General features: G+C 47.7%; 1 protein-coding gene across 1 annotated transcript in view; it reads right to left on the bottom strand.

Annotated features, from left to right (window-relative positions):
• Window positions 1-22769, bottom strand: part of TRIO (trio Rho guanine nucleotide exchange factor) — a 372408-nt gene that overhangs the window by 9725 nt on the left and 339914 nt on the right. Inside the window, exons 38-49 of the mRNA XM_065873385.1 lie at window positions 19729-19877; window positions 18537-18603; window positions 16835-16938; window positions 15251-15320; window positions 12962-13051; window positions 12279-12371; window positions 11505-11555; window positions 11187-11264; window positions 9996-10187; window positions 8621-8798; window positions 5517-6322; window positions 1397-1644 (exon numbers count right to left, since the gene is read on the bottom strand). Of these exons, the coding sequence (XP_065729457.1) occupies window positions 1397-1644; window positions 5517-6322; window positions 8621-8798; window positions 9996-10187; window positions 11187-11264; window positions 11505-11555; window positions 12279-12371; window positions 12962-13051; window positions 15251-15320; window positions 16835-16938; window positions 18537-18603; window positions 19729-19877 (2126 nt within the window). The remainder of the gene's footprint in view (window positions 1-1396; window positions 1645-5516; window positions 6323-8620; window positions 8799-9995; window positions 10188-11186; window positions 11265-11504; window positions 11556-12278; window positions 12372-12961; window positions 13052-15250; window positions 15321-16834; window positions 16939-18536; window positions 18604-19728; window positions 19878-22769) is intronic.

Here is a 22769-nt window from a genome sequence, read left to right as displayed (position 1 = left end):
TTCCTTTAGGAACAGGGATCTCAGCGAAGAAAAACTTTTCTGCGATTCTCAATGACCAGAGATAAAAGCCAAATTTCTTAAATCAAATTTTAAGGATTAAATATAAAGGTGTCTGTGATGGTTAATTTTACGTATAACTTGACTGGACCTAAATATTTGGTCAAACATCATTCTGGGTGTTTCCAGATGAGATTAACATTTCAACTGGTAGAGTGAAGCAGACTGCCCTCCATAGCGTGGTGGGCCTCATCCAATCAGTTGAAGGCCTGAGTTGAACAAAAAAAGACCAGCCTCCCTGAGCACGAGGGAATTCTCCAGCAGAATACCTTCAGACTTTACCTGCACCACTGGCTCTCCTGGGCCCCCAGCCTGCTGGCCCACAGTGCAGGTCTGGACCCACCAGTCTCCACAACTGTGTGGTTACAATAACCACCCGCTGACCACACATACACCCTACTGGTTCTGTTTCTCTGGAGAACCCTAATACAGGGCCTAAGAATATATTTGAGGAAACAAAGTATAAAATGGGATTCTTGAACAATGTACTAGAATAAAATATCTCTGTGTATCAAGGAGAAACAGGACAAGGGACTGTCAAGGAAGATGGGCTCTTTGTAGCCTGAACTCAAAGCCTGGACTCCCCATGGGGTATAGGTGCTTAGCCCAGAGGTTTGGGGTGGTGCTGGAAGGCTCGCCAGTCTGGGCTGCAAACCAGCCAGGGGTACTGCCATGCCTGGAGAGGAACATGACCACGGCCTGTGCCTTTGAGTCTGGTCTTTTGGGTTGAAGCCTCTGGAGGCTTAAAAATCACAGTTTTGCAACGCTTCCACTGCCAGAAGCCACCTGGCTGACGCCTCCTACAGCCAGAGAGATTCAGGGAAGGGCGGAGTTTGAAACCAGCCCCTGAATTCAGTTTTCTTTAAAGTAATGTTTAACGCGGCAAAATTGGTTTCAAGTTACTTGACTAAAGTAACCTAGTATACATAAGGCACGTTGGCAGTGGCACCACACGGATCTTTAGCTGAAGCTCCCGGGACGAGGATCTTCAGTGATGCAGCCTCAGCGTGCCCGATACGAGTCAGGGGCCCTTGGAAAGTCCTCACCCCTCACCCAAGACCTCGGGGAACTAAAATACCGTGATGCTCCGTCTAGCGGCTTAAAGCTATGTGTGTGCAAATGTAGGTCATTAAAAGAACCCATCAGAACAGGTCTGAGAGATGGAACGCGCCCCACCTTCACCGCGGGGTTCCACATTGTGTATAGAGATGACCTGGTTCAAGAGACCACAGCACTGCTTTCTCCCAATGGGCTTCACCCTCCCAGGGCCGCTATGCCTCGTCTGTGCTCAGCACCGCCTGCCCCCCGCCCCGCCACGGCTGCCCCGCCGGGCACTCACTTGAGAGTCCCGTCGGGGTTCTCCATGATGACTGTGCTGGTATGCCCCAGGACGAAGCCTGGAATCCAGCCCTCGGCTGCGGGGCACTGGTCAGTGGCGGCTCGGAACACCAGAAACATGTTCTGTTGATTGCTGGCCAGAATCTGAACGACCTCTCCTTGATAGACGTTTATCTCATCCTCCTTCACTGCCGTGTAATCGTGTGTCACCAACATGGTGGAGATGCTGCTACTGCTGCTGCTTTCACTCTGTAGAGGGCAAGACGAACAAAAAGGCAGAGGGGAACTGAAATGGGATCTGATGACACGAAGTCGCTCGTCAGCGTGCACCACGGCACGACGGCCCAGGGCAGGGCCCACTGGACGGACGCCTCCACACTCTTTAGCTAACTCGGTGCCTCTTTTTCAGTAACTGACCGTCAGGATTTCTCTAGAAAGCAATTTAGGAACGACACAGTGATGATGACACTTTACTTTGGAAGCTTGATTATTTCAGTCCCATCCTCCTTGCACCGTCAGAGGGATGGCTCATCCTCATGGTGATGACACGCTGGGTTCCACCTATGTCACAGTCCTGTCACTGTGACCGTCACGCTGCTGGCATCGCTAATCATTTCCACCTTTTATCCCTTCTAAAGGAGGAATGCGGGACACCTGAAAAGCAGACCAACTACTGTCCTGCTCTCGTGGAGAGTTGCTCTGCCTCCTGTATGTATCCCCGGGTGGGTGGTCCTCCTGTGAGCGTGACGATTCAACTGTCCTGAAGGTGCGGCCGTCGTGGGGACGGCAGAGCATCGCAGAGCAGCTGTGGACAGCACTGGCCTCACAACTCAAGTTTCACGGACAGCCCCTGGCGTGGGAAAGCCTATCTTCCCCTTATCTTGGAGTCCCAGTGGTACCCGATGTCTTCAGGTCACTACTGTGTCTTTAGTGTCCATCACAGTGACTGACACGTGGCAGGCACTCAATACACGTCCAGTATCTCACTCAGTGGAGCAAGACTGCAAAAGTTAAACACAGATCATTTCTCAAGACCATCGACTCAGGTTCACAAGCTGAGTGGTGTGAGCTGCTGAGTAGAAGAAACACAAATGCTGTTTGTCCCAAGCTGTCATTTACCAAGTGACCCCTTTGTTCCAGGGGATGAAGAGGAAGCTGAGACCTCCAAAGCCTGAGCTGCATCTTGTTCAATCCCCTCTGTCAACAGCTGGGATGTGGAAGTGGTGTCAGGCGCCCCACTAGCTTGTTCTCAGGGGCTCCCACCAAAGATGCTGTCTGGCCCTTCACGGCTTCCCAGGACTCCACTGCTTTCCTCCGCTGGTCTCTCGGATGTCTGGGGCAGGTCCTGGGTCGGTGTAGGCGCGACTGTCAGCAACCTTGCCATACGCCTGACGGCTCTGGGCTACTGAGACACACTGGAGTAGACGGCTGACCACTGTCATGGAGCCTGTGTGCTGGGAATTCCAGGGGCCAGGACTCTAGGCCCACAGTGGGTGGTGAAGTTAAATACACCGGAGTGCCAGGTTCTCGGTCCTGTCGCGGCTGAGGAGTCTGGTACGTGTTCCCGTCCCTCGTGGATGTCCACGTCGGGCTTTGGCCTGTGCACACCCCTTCACGCAATTTTATCCTTTTAGCATGACTTATATAGCAACACCCAACAGTGTTGAGACTACAAAGCCACATTTGCTAGAAAATGTAAACAAAACCAACTTCTGTGGCATGGCTCTTTTTTATCATACAGCGTACCACCCTTTGTCTCGTAATGCGAGTATTTTGCCACGATAATAATAGCTATTAATACTTTCTGAAAACCTCCTATGTACCAATCTAAGTACGAGGCATTTAAAAATGGATCTCAATTAATGCCAGTGGGCACGATCACCACCCCTTACACAGTGGAGGTTAGGGATTCGCACGGGTCACCCGGCCTCTGAGAGAGAGGCAGGGCTGTACTTCTATTGCTGCCTGGGTGGGTGGATGCAGGGAGGTGGTGCGTCCACGTTTCGGGCCTGGCGCAGTCACTGCCTGGGCTGATCCACATCCACTCCACTCCTGCTCTCAGCAGAACTTTCCAGAAGGTGTGCGTTAAAGGAGGAAGAAGGACCTGGGCCGTGGGTTAGGCACAGCTGCTGGGCTGTGACCGCAGACAGCTTCACGGAAGCAGACAAGGAGGGAGGAGGCCGCTGCTGACCGCCAGGGGGATAAGACAGTCTGAATCGGGGGGGGGGGGGGGGGGAGCAGGCAGGGCGGTAGCTCTTCTTGACCGAAAAACTTAGGAGTCCTAGAGGACACTCTCAGGCCCATTCTAAGCCTCTCGTGGTCTTCCCAGGCCTCCAGGGCGTTTCTGTAAGGCACCTGGACTCCCTGGCAGTTTCCCTTTCCAGGTTACCAACCACATAAGAAACACTGAGAGGCAGAAATAAAAGGCACCTTTTGCGACCTAAAACCTGCCAGAACGTGTGCCGCATGTGACGGTGCTGGCCTCAGGGTAAGCATCCCGGGGGGAGCCAGGCAGGGCCGGGAACCGAGCACGCTCACGGGGGGCGCAGAGACCAGCACGGGCTCCCACGCTGGGGCGGGTGGCGCTTAGGGAAAAGCGTCCAGATTAGGATGGGCTGAAGAGCTGCTCCCTTGGCTGATCTCGGAGGGGGCCTCGGCTGCGAGGCCACGCCTGCACCCTGAACCTTCAACCAGGTGCTGGCAGGTACAGCATCACTGGGCCTCTGCGTCTCTTCCTCTGGCTGAAACCGTGCTGACGCTCACCTGCACACCTAGCATTTCAGAACTAACTGGAGGTGGGGGTCCTGGCTCCCCTGCAGGACACGGTCAGGCACCACGACCGGGACGCTGGTGGCGGCCACCGCCGAGGAGGCCCGCCCTGACCGCTCATTTCTGAGAATAAGACTACAGGGTACATGTACCAAGACCCGTTTTTCAATTTCTTCCTCAATTAAAGACCGAGGGTAACAAAATAAATAACAAAAAGTAAGAGGAACGAATAAGGCCATGTCCACCCAAACAAGGCATTAACGGAAGTCCAGAGGAAAGAGACATGCAAAAGCCGGATTCCTTCCTTTCTTTTTTTATAAAGAGAGACACAGACCCTTTTAGGGAAATGTATTTAAAAATTTATAAAGCGATCAAACAAACACGCATTAGAACAGTTCTATTCCCTCACGCGTGCCTTTAGGAAGGTGTAACGGGTCAGACCACCTGCCGTGTGGGAAGCAGTTGGGTAGGACAGGGAGGAAGCCAGAGGATGGGGGCCAAGCCCCCCCCAGTAACCCTTCTGCTAAGAACGCGGATAGTGATCCACGACGCCCCGTGCCGCCCGCAGCCCGCACTGCGCCCCCTGCCAGACAGAGAGCGGGCGCTGGGAATCCAGCCTGCCTGCGCCTCCGCTCCCAGCCGCCGGCCGGAGCCCAACATCCAGGGGCCCTAAAGCAGTCTCTCTCTCTTCCACAGTGAAACTTTTTCTTTCTTTTTTTTTGGGGGGGGGGCGGGGGGAAATATTTCCACTGGAGAGATTCCTTCCCCCCACTGTGTCAGCTTAGTTTGCTTTGAGTCGCTGTTGGAAATTTCTTGAGGAATTTTTTTTTTCTTTTTTCAGCAGATGAGTCAAAAACGCTGCAAAGATTAATTTAAGGCATAAAAGGGCACAACCAAGCGACGAGCAGAAAGCTGAGAGTGTACAGGTTTCAGTTGACGCAGGAGGTAGACAGCAGGGGCACGGACCCCCCTAATAAAAGTGTGCGAGGAAGGCAGGGGTGAGAGAGGAAGTTCCCAGATATGCTGCTGCTCGGAAAACGTGAGAGGCTTAGAGATGCTGCATTCGGAAGGTTAATGATCTGCTTTCCCGTATTAAGGAGACACAAACAAAGCAAGGAGCGAGTTAGTAGAGATGAGAGCGCGCCGTCCGCCGGCGGGAGCAGGAAGTTAGAAGGCGTCCCCGCGTGTCCGCGCGGCCAGGGCACAGGGCGGACGGAGCTGGTGACCGCAGCGTAGCGGCCAGGAGCCCAGAGTTAGTACGAGGACAGCGGCGGCCACGCGGGAGGTTTAGCAGAAGAGCCGCGGGACAGAGGCAGCGGGGCGGGCGGGCGGAGGCGGCCGGGCGCTCTTACCCCATTGCTCTGGGTGGACTGCACGGACTGCTCGCTGGCCGAGGAGCACGTGCTCATGCGGTCCGTGTCCTTGCTGGGGGCCGCGTGGCGCTGCGCCTGCCGCTGGAGGGAGTCACTGTCCCCCGGGAAGGTGAAGGAGCCGGGCCGGCTGGCGGGGGAGGCGGGGATGGAGCTCCAGAAGGAGCCCCCCTTCTGCAGGGGGCTGCTGGGGGGCAAGGGCTCCTTGCCGAACGGAGAGGGGAACGCAGCCGAGAGAGGAGAGTTCAGAGGCGAGATGGCCCCGGGCCTGGGCTTGCCCGGCGGCAGGGAGCCCGGGCCGCTCCGCGCCTCCTTGGCGGGTCCATCCTGCTGCGCGCCCGCGGCGTTCCCCGCCGCCTTCCGGGGGCTCTCCAGCACCTTCATCTTGGGGATCGGCTCCGCTTCTCGCTCGGGACCTTCGGGCTCTCCGCTGGGGGGCGCCCTGGTGGGCTGGCCGGCCTCCAGGGCGGGGCTGCTGCTGGGAGGAGGCAGTGACGGGCCGGGAGTGGACATACCTGACATCTTGTCTGCCTCTGCCTGGTTCGAGGCTGCAGAGGAGACCAGCACGGGGGAGTGGTGTCTGACAGGCTGGGGGATCCGGGAGGGCCTGCTTCTGCTCGCGCTGGGGAGGCCGCCGCAGCTGCCGGGACCGCCGCTGTGGTTGCTGCCTGCGCCGCTGCCACCGCCGCCGCCCCCGCCGCCGCTGGGGGCCCCGCCGCCTCCCCCGCCGCTGCCCCCGCCGCCGCCCCCGCTGTGGTTCCTCTGATACTCGATGGGTGATGTCAAGGCTGCAAGACACAGAAGAGACTCAGTCAGGGCACCGAGAAAAGGAGGGTCACAGGGGCGGAGGGAAAAGGGGGCACGATGAATGGAGAGGGAGCGCTGGCTTAATGGCCCAGGGTCAAGTCACAGGGTGGCCACCAACTTCCAGTCACCGTCATCCAGAAACACCCACCCACCCTCCAGGCAGCAGGCTGACACCACCCATCAGGGAAGGCAAAAGAAAAGTTCTTAAATTTAACTACTCTCCTGTTCATGAACGAGTTAAACTGGCCCCTGCGTGTGCGAGGCGGGAGGGAGCAGAAGTGCAGGGTGACGGAGGAGGCGCGCTGCTGCGGGGAGAAGTTTACCGCCCAGGAGCAGCCAGCACAGCCTTAGCATCCCCGCCAAGTGAAAAGGGGTGGAATCGGCCTGGAGCATCCCAGGCAGATGGCCAGGGTCAACGGTGAGGCCCAGGGCTGCCAGGGGAGATTCAAGTGGGACTCCACCGGTACCAGCTGGCTCCCGCGCTGGGAAAGCTTAGCCCAGCTGCCGCAAAGGTCTTCGTTAAACCAGGGAGCAGTTAGGCAAAGAAGAACCTGGCTGGGGGTTACCCCACGCTGAGGTGGTGTTAGAGACCTCCACCCCGGGAAGGGAAGGAGCTCCACAAACCCTTGTGGGTCGTGAAGCTGTCCCATCTCCGGGCTTTAGTGATTCAGTTACAACATCACCTGCAGGAAAATGCAGGAAGCACGCCCAATAAGATATATGGAAACTAACACAAATTCTTAAAGAGCTAAAACCTTTGAGACGTGCGACAATCAGATGTAGCCCCTTCCTGCCTGGGAGGCATCAGGCAGATGTGAAGGAGCATTCTGGAGCCATACGACATTTGACAAGCTCTGTGTTGGCCGCGGCCCCCGCTCCCAGGACGAACGGGAGAGCAAAGTGGGGAAGCAGGCCCGGAGCCCACTCTATTCCCGACCTCCTTCAGCCCTCGGGAACAGTATCAACAGTCTCTAGACTGAGCGCCCAGGAAACGTGAACAGCACGGCCCACTCGTGCCTGCAATTCGGGAAGCAGTTCATTTTATTTTAAAGAAGACGGTAAAAGTTTAGAGATTTCTCAGTAGTTAACCTGCTATGGACTGGCATTCAATGCAGTACTTAAGAGCTACACGTTTCAAGAGACCTGCATTCGCTCTCAGTCGTGGGAGCAAAACTATTTTCTCCATGCACAGGAGCCATCCCCCACACCGGCCCAGCCCCAGCCATCCAGTTCTAACTGCACATGGAAGAGATGCTCAGTCTACAGTCTGGACGGGAGCCTGGGGTTAACACCCGGGCAGCTGATGACCCCTTGGCCAAAAATGCCACGTGACCTTGACTTTTCACTGAGTGCCTGTGTTCCTGAATGTCGCTCGAGATATGGGGGTGGTTTTATGTGACAGAGAGATTACAGCATCCTACTGGACCGGGGTGTAGACACGGAACACGGACATGGAGAAAAGGACAAGGACGTGACACTGAATGAGTAGCTAGCTTCTCACTGCATTTGACGCTCTTCACTAATCACCAAATTAAAACCAGAGTCCAAGTCAGCGGCCACCAAGAGAAGCCAGCAGTTTCAGGTCAGGAATAGGGAGAGTCGAGCTGTCTGAAGCGTAAGGTCTGTGCGGCCGCTCTCCCTGCGGAGAAGGCCTTTCCCTGGGGTGGCTGGCACCTCACCACTGTCCTGTGTTCTACTGTATTATTACTGTATTGCTCCTCCAAAATCACTCATGTCGTGGAAGTGGGAAGGAAAAAAGATGCCTTGTTTTTATAACGAGGAGGGTGGTGCAGATGTACAAGGTGGTCAAACACAAGTTTTAAAGTTGCACCCAAGAATGTCTCCAACATCTCTGGCCAATTACATCTGCTGCCTTAGTTTTTCTCATGCATTTCTTTCCCAGAACAGGGTTCTGGGCGCAGGTGGTACGAGAGCCTGTGGGACAGAGTGAACAGTACAGTGGTGAGGGGCACATGGCTGCTCTGAATCTCGACTTTGCCACCAGCAACTCGTGGGACTTGGAGTGAATTACGAATCCACTTTGTGCCTCAGCTTCGTCATCTATAAAATGGGAATAATATCACTACTTGCCACTTTGGGTCGTTCTGAAGATGAAATGAAGCAATATATATATGGACAATGCTTAGAACAGAACCTGGTCCACAGTAAGTGCTCAGTAAGTCCTGTCATTCCTAGTTGTGTGTAATAGGGGAGAGACGAGAAATAGGAATGTGTACATTAGGGAAAGAAAACACGTGCCCAGTAACAACACACATTACCATTTAAAAAATTGCGCTGGTTTTCTAAAATTTGGTTGATTTCATGGATCCATGCTTGCCGAACACTTGGACTGGATGAATGCAAGATGAAGGTCTCCACCACGTCACCCGTCCTTGATGTCAGAGCGAATTTACAGGGATCGTTCTCCACGTTTTCCTCCAGGCAAAGGCAACTCACCTTAAAAAAAAATTAAAGCATTAGTCACAATGGCCAAAAGGTAGAAGCAACCCGAGTGTCCATCAACAGGTGAATGGATCATCGAAACGCAGTCTGTATATACAAAGGACTATTATTCAGCCTTAAAAAGGAAAGACACTCTGTCACAGGCTACAGCATGGGTGGGCCTGGAGGACATTATGCTACGTGAAGTGGGCCAGCTATGCATAGACAACACTGTTACGATTCCACTTAGATGAGGCACCTAGGGTAGTCAGATTCCTCGAGACGGTAAGTAGAAGGGTGGCTGCAGGGCTGGGGGGATGGAATGGGGAGCTAGTGTTTAATGAGGATGAGTTTTACTTTTACAAGATGGAAAGAGTCCTGGAGATGGATGGTGGTGATGGCTGCACGACAATATGGATGTACCTAATGCCACTGGACTATACTCTTAAAAATGGTTAAGATGGTCAATTTTATGTTACGAGGATACCACAATAAAAAAACTGACGCACATTTATTTCCACTGGTCAAGTGCAAAGTGAAGTTCATCCTAGGTCAGAACTGAAACCACCACTTTTTGGTTGAGCTGCCATTCTTACTGCCTCAGAAATCCTTGTCTTGCTTTTTTATGACTCCTTTAACTCAGGTACATGGGGATGACCAGGGGTTTAACTAGCAGCTTAAACAGTTAACTAGAAAGGTTAACCTGCTGGGACCTCAGGCCTCCTCTGTCTCACCTTTGGTTTGTCCCCTTTCCAAGACTCAGGGCCATCTGCAGTCATTTTATTTGTCTTTTTCTTCTATCAGAGAGCAAGCCAACCTACCTTGTCCATCCCTACAGCCCCTGCCCAGCTCTGAGGGCAGAGTAGGTCCTTGTTGAATGGAGAAGAGAAGACGACCCTGGGTAAGCTATCCTCTGAACTTAAATAATTTTACATGGTCCTAGAGAAGACGGAGCACAAAAACTAACCAAGACGAGGTCTTCTCATTATGGTAAAAATGAATGCTGCAGCCACATGTGTAAGACATCAGCCACTGGGGAACACAGACCGTAGACAGATGGAGTGAATTTAAAGGTTCTGAAACGTTATTAGAAAATTCTCTAAATATTTAATAAACTGAAGATCAGGACATGTCATAATTAAGAAGGAGACAGTTTATCAGCATGATGGGTACATGCGTTAACCCGTGAGAAAACAGGCAAACACAAGTTACCTTGATACTGTTCTTAAACAGGAATCCTGGCACGGAGAAGCCCTTTTTTTTATCGAGCGGCTCACTGAAAATGACGATCTGCTCAAAGAGGAACACCCGCCTCTCTTTGCATCGAGGCAGAAGCCCCGTGTCTTGGTCCGTGACCAAGAATGTGTCCTGCAAGAGCAGCTTGCCCTGGGCAACAATTTTACCCTAGAACACGGAGAAGGGGGCAAAGAAATAGGAGAAGAAAACATTGCATTTGAAGTTAAGACACAGGAAGTTGTTTTTTGTTTTTTAGCTTTCCTCCCACAGAATGCTACATTTTAAACATATTTTTCTTGTCTTAATTTATACAGCATAAACATTTCTTTCACTAAAATGAGGTCTTAGCTCCAAACAGAAAAATCATCTAAATAAAATTCTTGCCAGCCTCTGTGTAAATCACTGGCCTCAGTTACAGTCAAAGACTGAAAGTGGATCTAAGGATCTAGTTCACAGTGGAAGAATGCTTCTCAAGGTGCGGTCCGCGGCCCGGTGGCACCAGCACCCCTGGCGGGACCCGCTCACAAAAGCACAGGAGCCTGGGTTTTCAGAAGCTCTCCAGGAGAGCCTGTGTGTGCTTTTTGGAGAACCACAGCACCAGCACGTTAAACCCAGATCTCTAGCAAAACAGTAGCAAGAAAAGTAAAACCTTCCCGTCTTCTTACTCAACAGTCAAATTGAAACAAACAAAAAAAAAAGAAATAAAGGCTTCTGGTTCTGAATATCTTTAGGATACTAATAGGTAATATGTAATCTGAGTAGACTGTCAACTCATAGGAAAGTCTGTAGGCTAACGATGAGCACAGTGACCCTGGGGTCAAACTCGCAGGCTGACAGAGGACAGAAGGACGGGCCCCCTGCTTTCCACTACGCCTCATGCCAGGGAAGGAAACTCCGCTCCTGCAGCAGCAGAGGCCCAAGAGACAAAGCAGAGTCCTGCCTGTTCCCGCCACAAGGCGCTGGGCTTTGAGCAGAGGAAGGTACCCCCCCAAAGCAAATCAAATGCACCAAAAGAAGGTGAAAGAAAATATCAATCAGGTTGAAGGACGGTGAGAGACGCCAGAAAACCAAGCAAAAAGGATCAGCTTTCTCCAGGTGGAGACAAAGAATCCGAGACCAAAGAAAGTGATGGCAGCCAGAGGCCGAGGTTAAAGAAGAACGCATTACGTCAAATCCTTGCAGCCGCCCGACGTTCATCATGTCGTTGCAGCGCTTGGGGACGATGCACATGACCTCCACGGCTCTCTGCGGGGTGGCGTGGGGGGAAAGCAGAGTGAGCGTTCAGTTCCAGAGGGCAAGGCTGGAGCGCTAACCCTCAGATGCCGCTCCTCGATCAGTTCCTCCCCGTTCCCGCCCGCTGGTGTGCAGAGGGCACATCTGGGGCTGGGTAGACCCGCTGTCACCCGCCGCCCCCACCCCCCCAGGGACAGGCTGGGGACGCGCGGGGATTGAGAGGGGAGCCCAGGGCCCGGGGGTGTTAAGTACCTCTAGTTCTGACGTATCCAGGCTGGCTTTCTTGGAATACTTGAGGAAGTCCTGCAAGGGAAATGGAGAGAAGGGCATGACGAGGGTGATGGTCGCACAGCAGTAACCTTTTTGATCACGTGAGATGCCAGGCACTGGGTAATCCTCGTTTTTTCCTCCCAGTAACACAAAGAAAAGGTTTCCTTTTGTGTATTTCAAGGCACAGTAGAGCAAAGTCAGACCAGATCTATCAAAGCGGGTCATGGTTCCTGTTTCACTCCAAGACAAGCGCTCATCTCTCTTTACATCCAGGTTCTAAGTTTTATACGTGAAGGAATCTCAACACTTCTAACAGTCACTTTCATGGTGGAAGATGGTGTGACTTTGCCTTCAGTGGTGCTTAGGAGTTTGAATCAATCAAGGGCCACTGCTGAGCCCATAGAGAGGAACAGGCAGGGATTAAATATTTGATTTCATCTGGAGCCCCAAGAAGATCAGAAAATATGTAAGGTGGATAGAGCCCAAGAAAGCTCATTGGTATTCAAGCTCTGTGGTGGGGAAAAAGCTCACTTTCACGGACCTTTGGCTCAGAACCTGATGTAAATGATAGTGTAAGGTGCCTTATTAAATTTTAAAAGATTTACTCAAATATTTCAAATCAGAAATGACAAGGCTGCTTCGTATTTTTTATAGAAAAGATTCCCGTCACCTGCCAAACCCTTCCATCCCCTCACGAGTCTTGTCCTCCCGCCACACGGGCTCCTGCCCCCAGCACGGGCACCGGCAAAGCCTCACCTTCAGCAGCAGCTGGTACTTCATGATTCTCTGCACTGGTTTGATCAGCAAGTCTGTGAGCTGCAGCCTGTGGCCGAGGCGCTGCTTTAAGTCCTGTGGTTTCAAAGCAGAAAGAAGGATCGTAAGTGTTGTCTTTTAAAGTCCCCGTAACTGTCAGAAATGCTAACTAACTACACTGCAGTAGAAGTAACTACTTCTAGAAAAGAGTAAAAAAGAGAAAAGATGCCAGGCTGCACACGACCAACAAGTGCTGTGCCTTCGCTCAGAATGTCCGAGTCTGACACTGAAAGATTTCTGAGCCGTTTTTCAAAAGCGTCTTTAATGCTTGCCTAAAATGGCCTTCTCTCAATTGCTTTCTTTTATTCATACAAACAAGTATTTTATTTCTAGGCTAAAAGTCGAGATCATTATTCTGAATTTGGAATGAGCCTTAAGTTTGAAATTGATTTTTAGAACCCCTTATTTTAACCATGACCCCAGTCCTCTGAATACTAAGGGATACGATCACAGCTTGAATTTACACTCATTTCTCTGATTTATAGGAAAGAAATACAGGTTCAGAACTCATATAACTGAGGCTAAATTTCCTGAGGATTGCTTAATGTCCTGGGAAACAAATGATATTTCAATTTCTTGAAATCAACTGTAACAAAGAAATACTTTGTTTGTAACTTAGGTCTTACCTCAAAAAAGGTATCGATGTATTCTGAAACAATGTGCTCAGACTTTGGTTTATTTTGACAATAAACTATGTACATGTGCAACCTTCTCTCCTAGGAATGAAAGGCACACAGATGGGTTAGAACACAGGTGCACATGCAAGTGTCAGCTCATTCATAAAGGAACGTTTCTTAAAACCCCATACTTTACCCAGCAAATACGAGAGGCTGTGAAAGGACACAGTTCTTAATGTTAAACGAAGAATCATTCTCCCCCTCTTCAAACCTTGCCAGTGGTCCCAGGAAGCCTGGCTCTTTTCAGGAGGTTAGAAAAACCTCTTTAGTCTCAAATACTGAGGGCAGCAAGCCATCCCTTAATGCCCTGATCCTCAAAGTGTGGTGTGCACACCCCTGGGGTCCCTGAGGCCTTTCGGGGACCCATTAGATCAAAACTATTTTCCAAACAATACTAAGCTGTCATCTGCCCTTTCTGTTGCGCTACCATTTGTAGTGATGTGCAAAACCAGTGGTGGGAGAAACTGCTGGCATCTTAGCAAATATCTTTCACTGCTACACATGCCAGTTTCACCTAAGGATGTCCTTGATGAAGTGATAAAAATTCGTTGTATTAAAACTCAGCCATGGGGAATTCTCTGGTGGCGCAGTGGTTAAGAATCCGCCTGCCAACGCAGAGGAGATGGGTTCGAGCCCTGGTCCGGGAAGATCCCACATGTTGCGGAGCAACTAAGCCCGTGTGCCACAACTACTGAGCCTGCGCTCTAGAGCCCGCGAGCCACAGCTACCGAGCCCACGTGCCACAACTACTGAAGCCTGAGCACCTACAGCCTGTGCTCCGCAACAAGAGAAGCCACCGCAATGAGAAGCCCACGCACTGCAACGAAGAGTAGCCCTGCTCACCACAACTAGAGAAAGCCCGTACGCAGCAACAATGACCCAACGCAGTCATACATACATACACACATACATAAATAAATAAATACCAAAAAAAAAAAACCCTCAACCATGGACTATACATCTTTTTAACGTTCCTGTGACAAAATGGAGATCCTTGTGACACTTGTGCCATGTGCTACAGGAGTCAAGGAAAAGCCCTCGTGTGGCTGAGCCATGAGCTGAACCGACTGCTTGTTTTCATGGACCATTTTTACTTGAAAGAATGATGGACACAAACTATAATTATTTACACGTGGGTATCTGGTAGGCAGTTTCCTGAATATGAATAAAATAAGCCTGTCTCATTTCAAGGCAAACAACCTGCAATGTCTATTAATAATGAAAACTTGAGCTGTCAAGCAAAAAATTATACTTTTGGAAAACATGGATTTGCTACCTGGAACATGACAATACTTAAAGACAATACTTAAAGAACATTGACAATACTCAATGAACAAATCTGATTTCTTGATACTGTTTATTGAAATGTTTCAACATCTGGAAGATCTGCCTGAATCAGTGAACCAGAATTTACAATGCAGGATGTCACAAGCTGGTGCAGGGGTAAAAGAGCCTTTAAGTGTGAGGCAGTTCAATGGCTTCTAGTGCAACAGCAAGAGAGGAGTTCACCAATGGGTTTTCAGACTCCATGTTGCGACTAACCTTTAAGAAATTCTCACTTGTTGAGTTTTGATGTAGTATCTAAGAAAATTATCTATACTTATCGGAAAAGGCTATTAAAACACTCATCCCTTTCCATCCAAATATCTGTGAGGATGGATTTTCTTCATAAATTTTAACTAAAAAACACACTACAATAGGTTCAATACAGAAACTGATATAAAAATGCATCTGTCTTCTATTAAGCCAGACATTAAGGAGATTTGCAAAAATACAAAAATCCTGGTCACTAATTTTTTGAAAATATAGTATTTTTTCCTAGAAAAACCCCCAAACTTTTACTGTTGACATGCTTCTTTTAGATACACACAAAAATTTGGTTATTATATTAAACCCACTGCACGTCTCGATACATCACCACCTGCACCAGACACCTGTTTGCCTACAGACATCCCCAAATGTTCCTCCTTCTGGTCTGGCTCTGGTCCCCTTCTGACCATCCTGTACTGTTTGTGAACTGAACAGCCAACTGGGGCCAGGTGACTGGGAAAGCTGATCATTCACGTGTAGAAGAGCAACAGGGGATTTTGAGTCCAACTCGCCGACATTGTACAGTTTGATTTTATTCTTAATGTTAAGTACTTTTGTAACCCACACATGAGTTCACCTTTAATCTGACAAGCCAATTACTAAATATGACAATACAGAACGGAATGTAAATAATGCTATTGTACTTACATGTTTAACAAAAAGGGATCCTAGTTTTTCTGGATCTTCAAGGCACTTCTCCAACTCTCCTAAAAAAAAGCTGAAATGAAAGGAGAAATATTAGAACCATTTCCAACTTGGCCTGCTAATTTTAGATTGAGATTTATATTTTCAAAATATTCTGTTTTGACAAAAACAATTGGGAAGTGTAAAGTATATGCTTAACAAATACAATGCACACTGAAAACATTCTGTTAGGACAGAAAACAGAAAGAGACACAGGTTTACAAGGCAAGGCAGAGTGAGACATCCCTCGACTGGCAAACTTCCCTTCCTCTGGATAATCAACCTTTTTGTCTCACTTTGTTTTTAAATGACACAAACAGTAATATCCCATCTGAATATGGGGTAAAAAATAAATGTTTCAAAGCAATTGGTCATTTTTCTTTCTAAAAACTTGGTCCTCATACCTGTGAGTTTCATATTCTTTCCATGGTAATTTTTAGGAGGCTCAAATTGGATAATAACAGATACAAAATACTGAATTGTTACCTGGGCTGGCTTTATAAAGTTTTCTCAAATATTATCAAAATCAACTTCTAGGTGGCACATATTAGCTTCCATTAAGATCGGAATTAGGTATCCACAGGAACAAAGCAGCTGGGGACAACTACTCTTCACTTCTTCTGGGCCACAGTAGTTGGTAAGATGTATGCCCACCTTAATTATCACTTACATATGTTGATATTTGTATCTGGTATTGTACTAACCTGCAAACCAGTACACCAATGAATGCTACATTGAACTGTGTTGCACTTGAGGATTCAATATCCCCTAGTTCTGCGCACGCCACGGCAGACACCACATTGCCGGGAGCAATTTCTCTGTCTGGTCGTCCCAGGGGCCTTGTGCCATTTCCCCTTCCCTGTCACAGCTTAAAACCAGCCTTGGGAGCAGATGACTAGATAACAGCACCGAATGTCCTTTTTTAAAATAGGTTTCACTGTAGATTAGGACAGGTGTGGCAAGGTACTGGGATCAAATTTGATTTTCATGGGCAATCATGTCTACTTTCCCCATTAAAGCTGACTTGAAAAAACTCTCTAACAGTAATTTGGATTTATTAAAGAGGTGGCTGCAATTCTAATTAGAAACACTCATCGAGTCTCACTCTATGCAGATGTTATCCTAAGTGCTTTACATGTATTAACTCGGTCACTCTTCACAAAAGTCCCATGAGGAGGGTAACACCGTGACCCACGTTGTGTAGAGGAAAGGATGGAGGCAAAGAGAGGGGAAGCAAAGGGCTCGGGGTCAGGACCGTGCTGTGAACCCAGGCGGTCAGGCTCGGTGACTGGGTTTCCAGCCTTCCCAACACGGGCAACCTGGATGGGTCAGCACAAAGAAGGTAAGAGACTTCCTCGTGCTGTGAAATGCAACCAGAAAAGGCCTCGGAACACCAATATTTCCTTTACACCAGCTACCTCCATGGGGCCACATAGGTAAGGAAATGAAATGAGTCAACAAATATCCTTTCTCGTTCGCTTGGCGTGATGCAGTTTAGCGGGTGATGACAGACTGTCCACCAACGAACATGGTATGTATTTTACGTACTCTCTGTGCCAGTCGTAAATCTGATGGATGTTGCCAAACACAATCTTGTCTTTGCCTTTCATGTCATCGGGAACGCCATCTTCTTTCATAAGTGCCATGTAGCCCTAAAATTAAATATTTAAAGATAAGATTATTTCATTGAACACGTTTGAATCAAGTAATGGTTTACTGATTGAGAGCCACAAAGGATAAAAGAGACGTACGCACTGTCTTGTAAACTAATTCTTTATGTAAGAACAAAAACCCTTTGTGGGGCTTCCCTGGTGGCGCAGTGGTTGAGAGTCCGCCTGCCGACGCAGGGGACACGGGTTCGTGCCCCGGTCCGGGAAGATCCCACGTGCCACAGAGCAGCTGGGCCCGTGAGCCATGGCCGCTGAGCCTGCGCGTCCGGAGCCTGTGCTCCGCAACAGGAGAGGCCACAACAGTGAGAGGCCCGCGTACCACAAAAAAAAAAAAAAACGAAAAAAACAAAAAAACCCCCAACCCTTTGTGAAATGTGTCCTTAACTGGCCCTTGAAATACAGTTACATTCATTGACGTGATTTTCTCTCCCTAAACTATTTAGCATTCAAAGATCAAAACTCTTCTGAGGAATTGGAAAGTTTAAATAAATGTAAATGGTTTCATAAAACAAATCATCTTGTCAGCTTGTAAAGATTAAATACTTGGCCAGAAGCATATTTCCTCTGTTCTCGGTACTGATCTGATATAAACAGATTTTCTTTTCTTTTTGGATTATTTACATACTTTGTTAAACACGGATTTAACAACATACTTTTCACAAATTGATTTTTAATAACAGTTGACTAACTATGTTGCTAAAATGTGGTTTAAAACTTCTATATAACTTGAATGTGATTCAGCCTGTACAAGAAGCTCTGAAGTTTTCAAGTTACTGTTAGTAATGATTACAGACATGTCAAGCACGTTTCATCCTTTATGTCACGCAATTAACTGTAACAGCCATTACTTTTAATGGAATGTACATCCAAAAAGTATTGCCCTGTACTGTACATATTTGCAAAGTTGAAAGAATAAGTGATAAAGTTTTATATTATAAAAATAGCTTTTTGATAAGTTGAGTTTATTAATATGATTATGCCCTAAAGTTAATGGCAGGGACAAGCCTAGAAAAGAGCCCTTGATTTAGTATGAAAGGCAGTGGTTTTGCTATGGGTACAAAGTGCGTATCAACTTCTGGTCAGTGAAAGTGGTGACATATTCGTTCTGTGAAAACTACAAGCAAATGGCCTAGGGTGGTAGCCACAGACCAAGCTCTGAACCCAGGTGATTCAGGATGTAACTGAATCCATAGCTGGTCACATTGACTTTTCAACCAATGATGTCCTCATTTCTGTGGTGATACCCACTCTTGTAAAATAATTAAAGGCCAGATTTCCACAAAAGAAATTCAAAGGTTGGAGATAATATTTACAAACTTAATTATAAAAAGAAGAGACTATGTCAAGAGGCACCATGCAAAAAAGAAGCCTTTAAAAAGTGAATACCGACTGTTGAGATAATTGGCTAAATTTTACTTTTCAGAAATATTTTGTTGGTTGTTGTTATTGTGTTTTGCTTTAGTCAAAAATATTTTTAAAGCTTTTGAGAAGGTATCAGCTTTCAATTGTCCTGTACAACACCCCCCGTGGCAACCCTCAGGGCGGATGGATACAGGTTATTACATCTCTGAAACACACACCTCCACCACACAGCCGAGGTCCCGCACATAGTCACGTTCTGTCTCCACTAATTCTTGCAAAACGTAGCTGAAACAAGAGAGAAAAAACAGCGTTTACCACCCACAATCCAAGGAATTTTCTGAATGAATTCATCCGCCCTTTTGCTTTCGTCAGGTCAGATTCTGCAGGGGCGGCTAGGAAGTGACCTCTCAAACTTGCACAACCGGATCTCCAATTCCTGTGTGTCCCCAGTCACTTACAGGTTCATGTGGGTGACCCACGGGTGCTGCAGAGGTCACAAGACACCTCGCATTCTGGGTGAATTCACACCACCGGACTCTGATCACATGCACAAGGACCGAAAGCAGCACAGACATAACTTTGTTATAAAGGCAAGATGTTAAAGGAAGCAGGGCTTTTGCTTGTTTGTGTTTTCATGATAAAGTCATTTTAAGCTTCGCTGGACATACAAAAGAAATTTAACTCAGATGTTTAAAGCCTTGGGTCTGATCACATCATTCAGAAGTATTTCTTTTCGTAAGGTTCAGTAACCGTTTAAGGCCGCTCAGATAATAGAAGACAATTCCTTGATCGGTTACAGCAAACAACCTCAGTTGACCTAAAAAGGTTCGTTGGTTGGTTGGTTGGTTTGTTCGTTCATTCATTCAGCCAACACTGGCCAGGCACCTCCTATGCGCCCGATGCCACGCTAGGTGCTGGGATACAGCACTCAATGAAACCAAGTCTCTGTACTCATGCAGCTGGTTAAGCTTTTTCCTGTTCTCCAAATGCAATTTTAAACCTTCTGTAATATTCTTCAAGACTTTTTAACTGAAACTGAAAAGCTCTACCACTAAGGTATGTTTCAAGTTTGGGGGACTGTATTTAATTTTACGTCATCTTCTTTTTCCTTCACAACTATGTATATAATAGAAAGTACGGCTGTTTCTCACCAGAAGTGACAGAAAATATTCTTGTCTCATTCTTATTTATAAATAAAGTATAATATACAAATAAAACAATAAAAGATGCAGCTATGGCTTACTGCACCCTCTTGAGGTTCTGTACGTTTGCAAACAAACGTACAATCGCTCGGCGAGAGACCCTGGGTCTCCTCCTCGTGTGACTCAGAGATGAATCCCAGCCACAGCTTCGTAGGTGACAAAGCCAGGAGGGAAGCCACCAAACAATGACAATGAGAACATTTCTTACTGCCGTCTCTTTAAAGAGCTGGATTTCCTCTCTTCCATCTCATCAATGGGCGAGGAGGAGGACAGAAGGGAGTTGTCTGAAGGGTTGAAGGAGGGGCTGCTACTGTCTCCCTGGTCCACGAGGAGTGAGCTGGGACGATCCTCCAGCGCCTAGAAGAAACCAGATCGCCCGTCAGGCCTCCTGCCTACACAGCACGTGGGGCTGAAATTAGTACCAGAAAATCTCATACGTCAGAAAATACAGAAGGCCTGATTACAACACTATAGAGTCTATGTGTGTGAAATCACATCGTATTTAGCAACAAAACCCCCAGCATTAATTCTGAAACTGAGTAAGAGGGGCTGCACAAAAGAGGAGAGTTAGAATGAAAAGAATGGTGAATTTATATCCGTTCGTATATTCTGTTCCTGGTTACCAAATAATTAGAAACAATACCACAGACTGTACCCATTTCAAATCTAGACATTTTCTTTCCAGTTATATTCCTGTCACATGTAAGCATGACCATTTCAGAAGTGTGTGTAGTCGCCTCGTTCAGGCCGGTGTACCCAGACACACTGCCCACACTCCTGGCCGGTGGACCATGCAGCAACGTTAGCAAACCTCTGTTTTAATTAAACAGGTTCGTACTTCAATGCACAGAGATCATGCAGCTAAAACTAATCTCTGTCTCTGTGACGCTCGCAACTTTCTTCTTCCTTAGTAAGTGGTTGCCATGCCAACCTTGAACACAACTTTTTCGGTGATCAATAAATCTGTGAGTTGAATATTGGTGACTTTTCTCCCTGGGTTAGTGTGATAATGATCAACTCGTTACTCTCTAATTGGCACCTACTAACTTTCTCTCTTCACCTGAATTCACAAAACTACCAGGGGTACAGGTGATAGTGCCTTTTTGTAAAAAATGAAATACAGTTGATTTACAATGTCGTGTTAGTTTCAGGTATCCAGAAAAGTGATTCAGCTGTATGTTTTTTTTCAGATTCTTTTCCATTATAGGTTATTACAAGATACTGAATCGTCTCCTGTGCCATAGAGTAGGTCCTTGCTGTTTATCTATTTTAGATATAGAAGTATGTTCCTGTTAATCCCAAACTCCTAATTTATCCCTCCCCCCTACCTTTCCCCTTTGGTAACAGTAAGTTTGTTTTCTACGTCTCTGAGTCTATTTGTTTTGTAAATAAGTTCATTTGTATAATTTTTCAAGATTCCATATATAAGTGGTATCATATGATATTTGTCTTTCTCTGACTTACTTCACTTAGTAATGATAAGCTCTAGTTGCGTCCATGTTGCTGCAAGTGGCATTATTTCATTCTTTTTTTTTTAATGTCTGAGTAATACTCCATTGTGTATACGTACCACATCTTTATCTATGCATCTGCCGATGGATATTTAGGTTGCTTCCATGTCTTGGCTATTGTGAATAGAGCTACAGTGAATGTTGTGGTGCGTGTATCTTTTCGAATTAGAGTTTTCATCTTTTCTGGGTATATGCCCAGGAGTGGGATTGCTGGATCATATGGTAGCTCTACTTTTAGTTTCTGAAGGACCCTCCGTACTGTTCTCCATGCTGGCTGCACCAATTTACATTCCCACCAACAGTGCAGGAGGATTCCCTTTTCTCCACACCCTTTGATGATGGCTATTCTGACCAGTGTGAGGTGACATCTCATTGTAGTTTTGATTTGCATTCTCTGATAATAAGCTATGTTGAGCATCTTTTCATGTGCCTGTTGGCTATCTGTATGTTTTCTTTGGAGAAATGTTTATTTAGGTCTTCTGCTCATTTTTTGATTTTTTTTTTTTTTTTTGATATTGAGCTGCATGAGCTGTTTGTGTATTTTGGAGATTAATCCCTTGTCAGTCACATCATTTGCAAATAGGTGATAGTTCTTTTAAATTTTTCAAAGCACCCTGGCTGGGCAGAGATGACCAAAAGGTATTTCAACAACTTAACGGGGAAAATGTGATTTACTTCTCTTCAAACAAAAGCCCAATACAAACTACAAGAACACTTAATATTTCCTATCATATTAAAACCTTTAATGCTTGTCCTATTTCCCCCCTAGGAGTAACAGGCTGAAGCTGACGCCATCACTGAGCACAGCTTTGAGAACACCAAGTCTGTTCCTGCAATCTTGTTCAAACCCATGGAGCTGTACAAACACACCAACTCCTGCTCTTAGTTATGAAAAACAGTTAAAGAACGGGGCTTGATGGGAAAGTAGCATTCTTATTTTTAAATGAATAGCTCTTGACCTCTAGTGGAAGCACACATCTCGTGGTAGCAGCACGGCCTGGTCCATGCGCGTGGTCCTGGAGGCCTTGGACAGGAGACTCAGGAGACTGGAGGCTGGAGGACGAGGGAGGGAGCAGCGGCGCCGTCTCCTGCCCAGATGTGCAAGGAAACAGCTGAAGCTTGTTAGCTTTAATTACGGTCACTTGAACGGTGAGCAAAGAGAGAGAGACAAGAAAGGTTCCAGATGGCCGCTCACGCAGAGTGGGCGGAGAGGCCCCGTCTGGACCTGCCCCAGTGGCATCCAGGCTCCTTCCGCTGCCTCTCCTGGACATGCTGGTGTGGACCCCGGTGGGTGGCCAGGGAGGGTGCAGGCGCGCCCCCAGGCTGCAGTCACGCCCCCAGGCTGCAGTCACGCTTGTGCCATCCACTCCTGGCTGCCCAGTGGCTCTCCCACCAACTGTGCGCGAGTGAAAAGGCTCAAAGCTGCCCCAGAGCTGGAATTACTGGGACTTTACAGGTTCAGATGAATTATCTGTGGAACCTTCTGGGTTGGGTGGGATTTTGTGGGTAGGTTCTTGTCAACTTTCCCTGTTTCTTAAATGAAGAGAGACTACCTGTGCAGACCTAGCTCTTCTGAGTTTAGTTTTGGTAAACTGATTTTCTTAAGAAACTGCCCATTTCATCCAGGTTTTCAAATTTGCTTTCAAAGCGTTGAACAAAGTAACGTGTCATGATTGTTTCAATTCCCTCAGTTTATCTTTCCTTTGTAATTTCTTCTGTTGTGAATTTGGGCTATTTT

This window comes from Phocoena phocoena, chromosome 3, assembly GCF_963924675.1.
Source record: "Phocoena phocoena chromosome 3, mPhoPho1.1, whole genome shotgun sequence".
Taxonomy (NCBI): domain Eukaryota; kingdom Metazoa; phylum Chordata; class Mammalia; order Artiodactyla; family Phocoenidae; genus Phocoena; species Phocoena phocoena.
The sequence above is the reverse complement of the archived record's forward strand: the minus strand, read 5'-3'. Positions and strand labels throughout refer to the sequence as shown.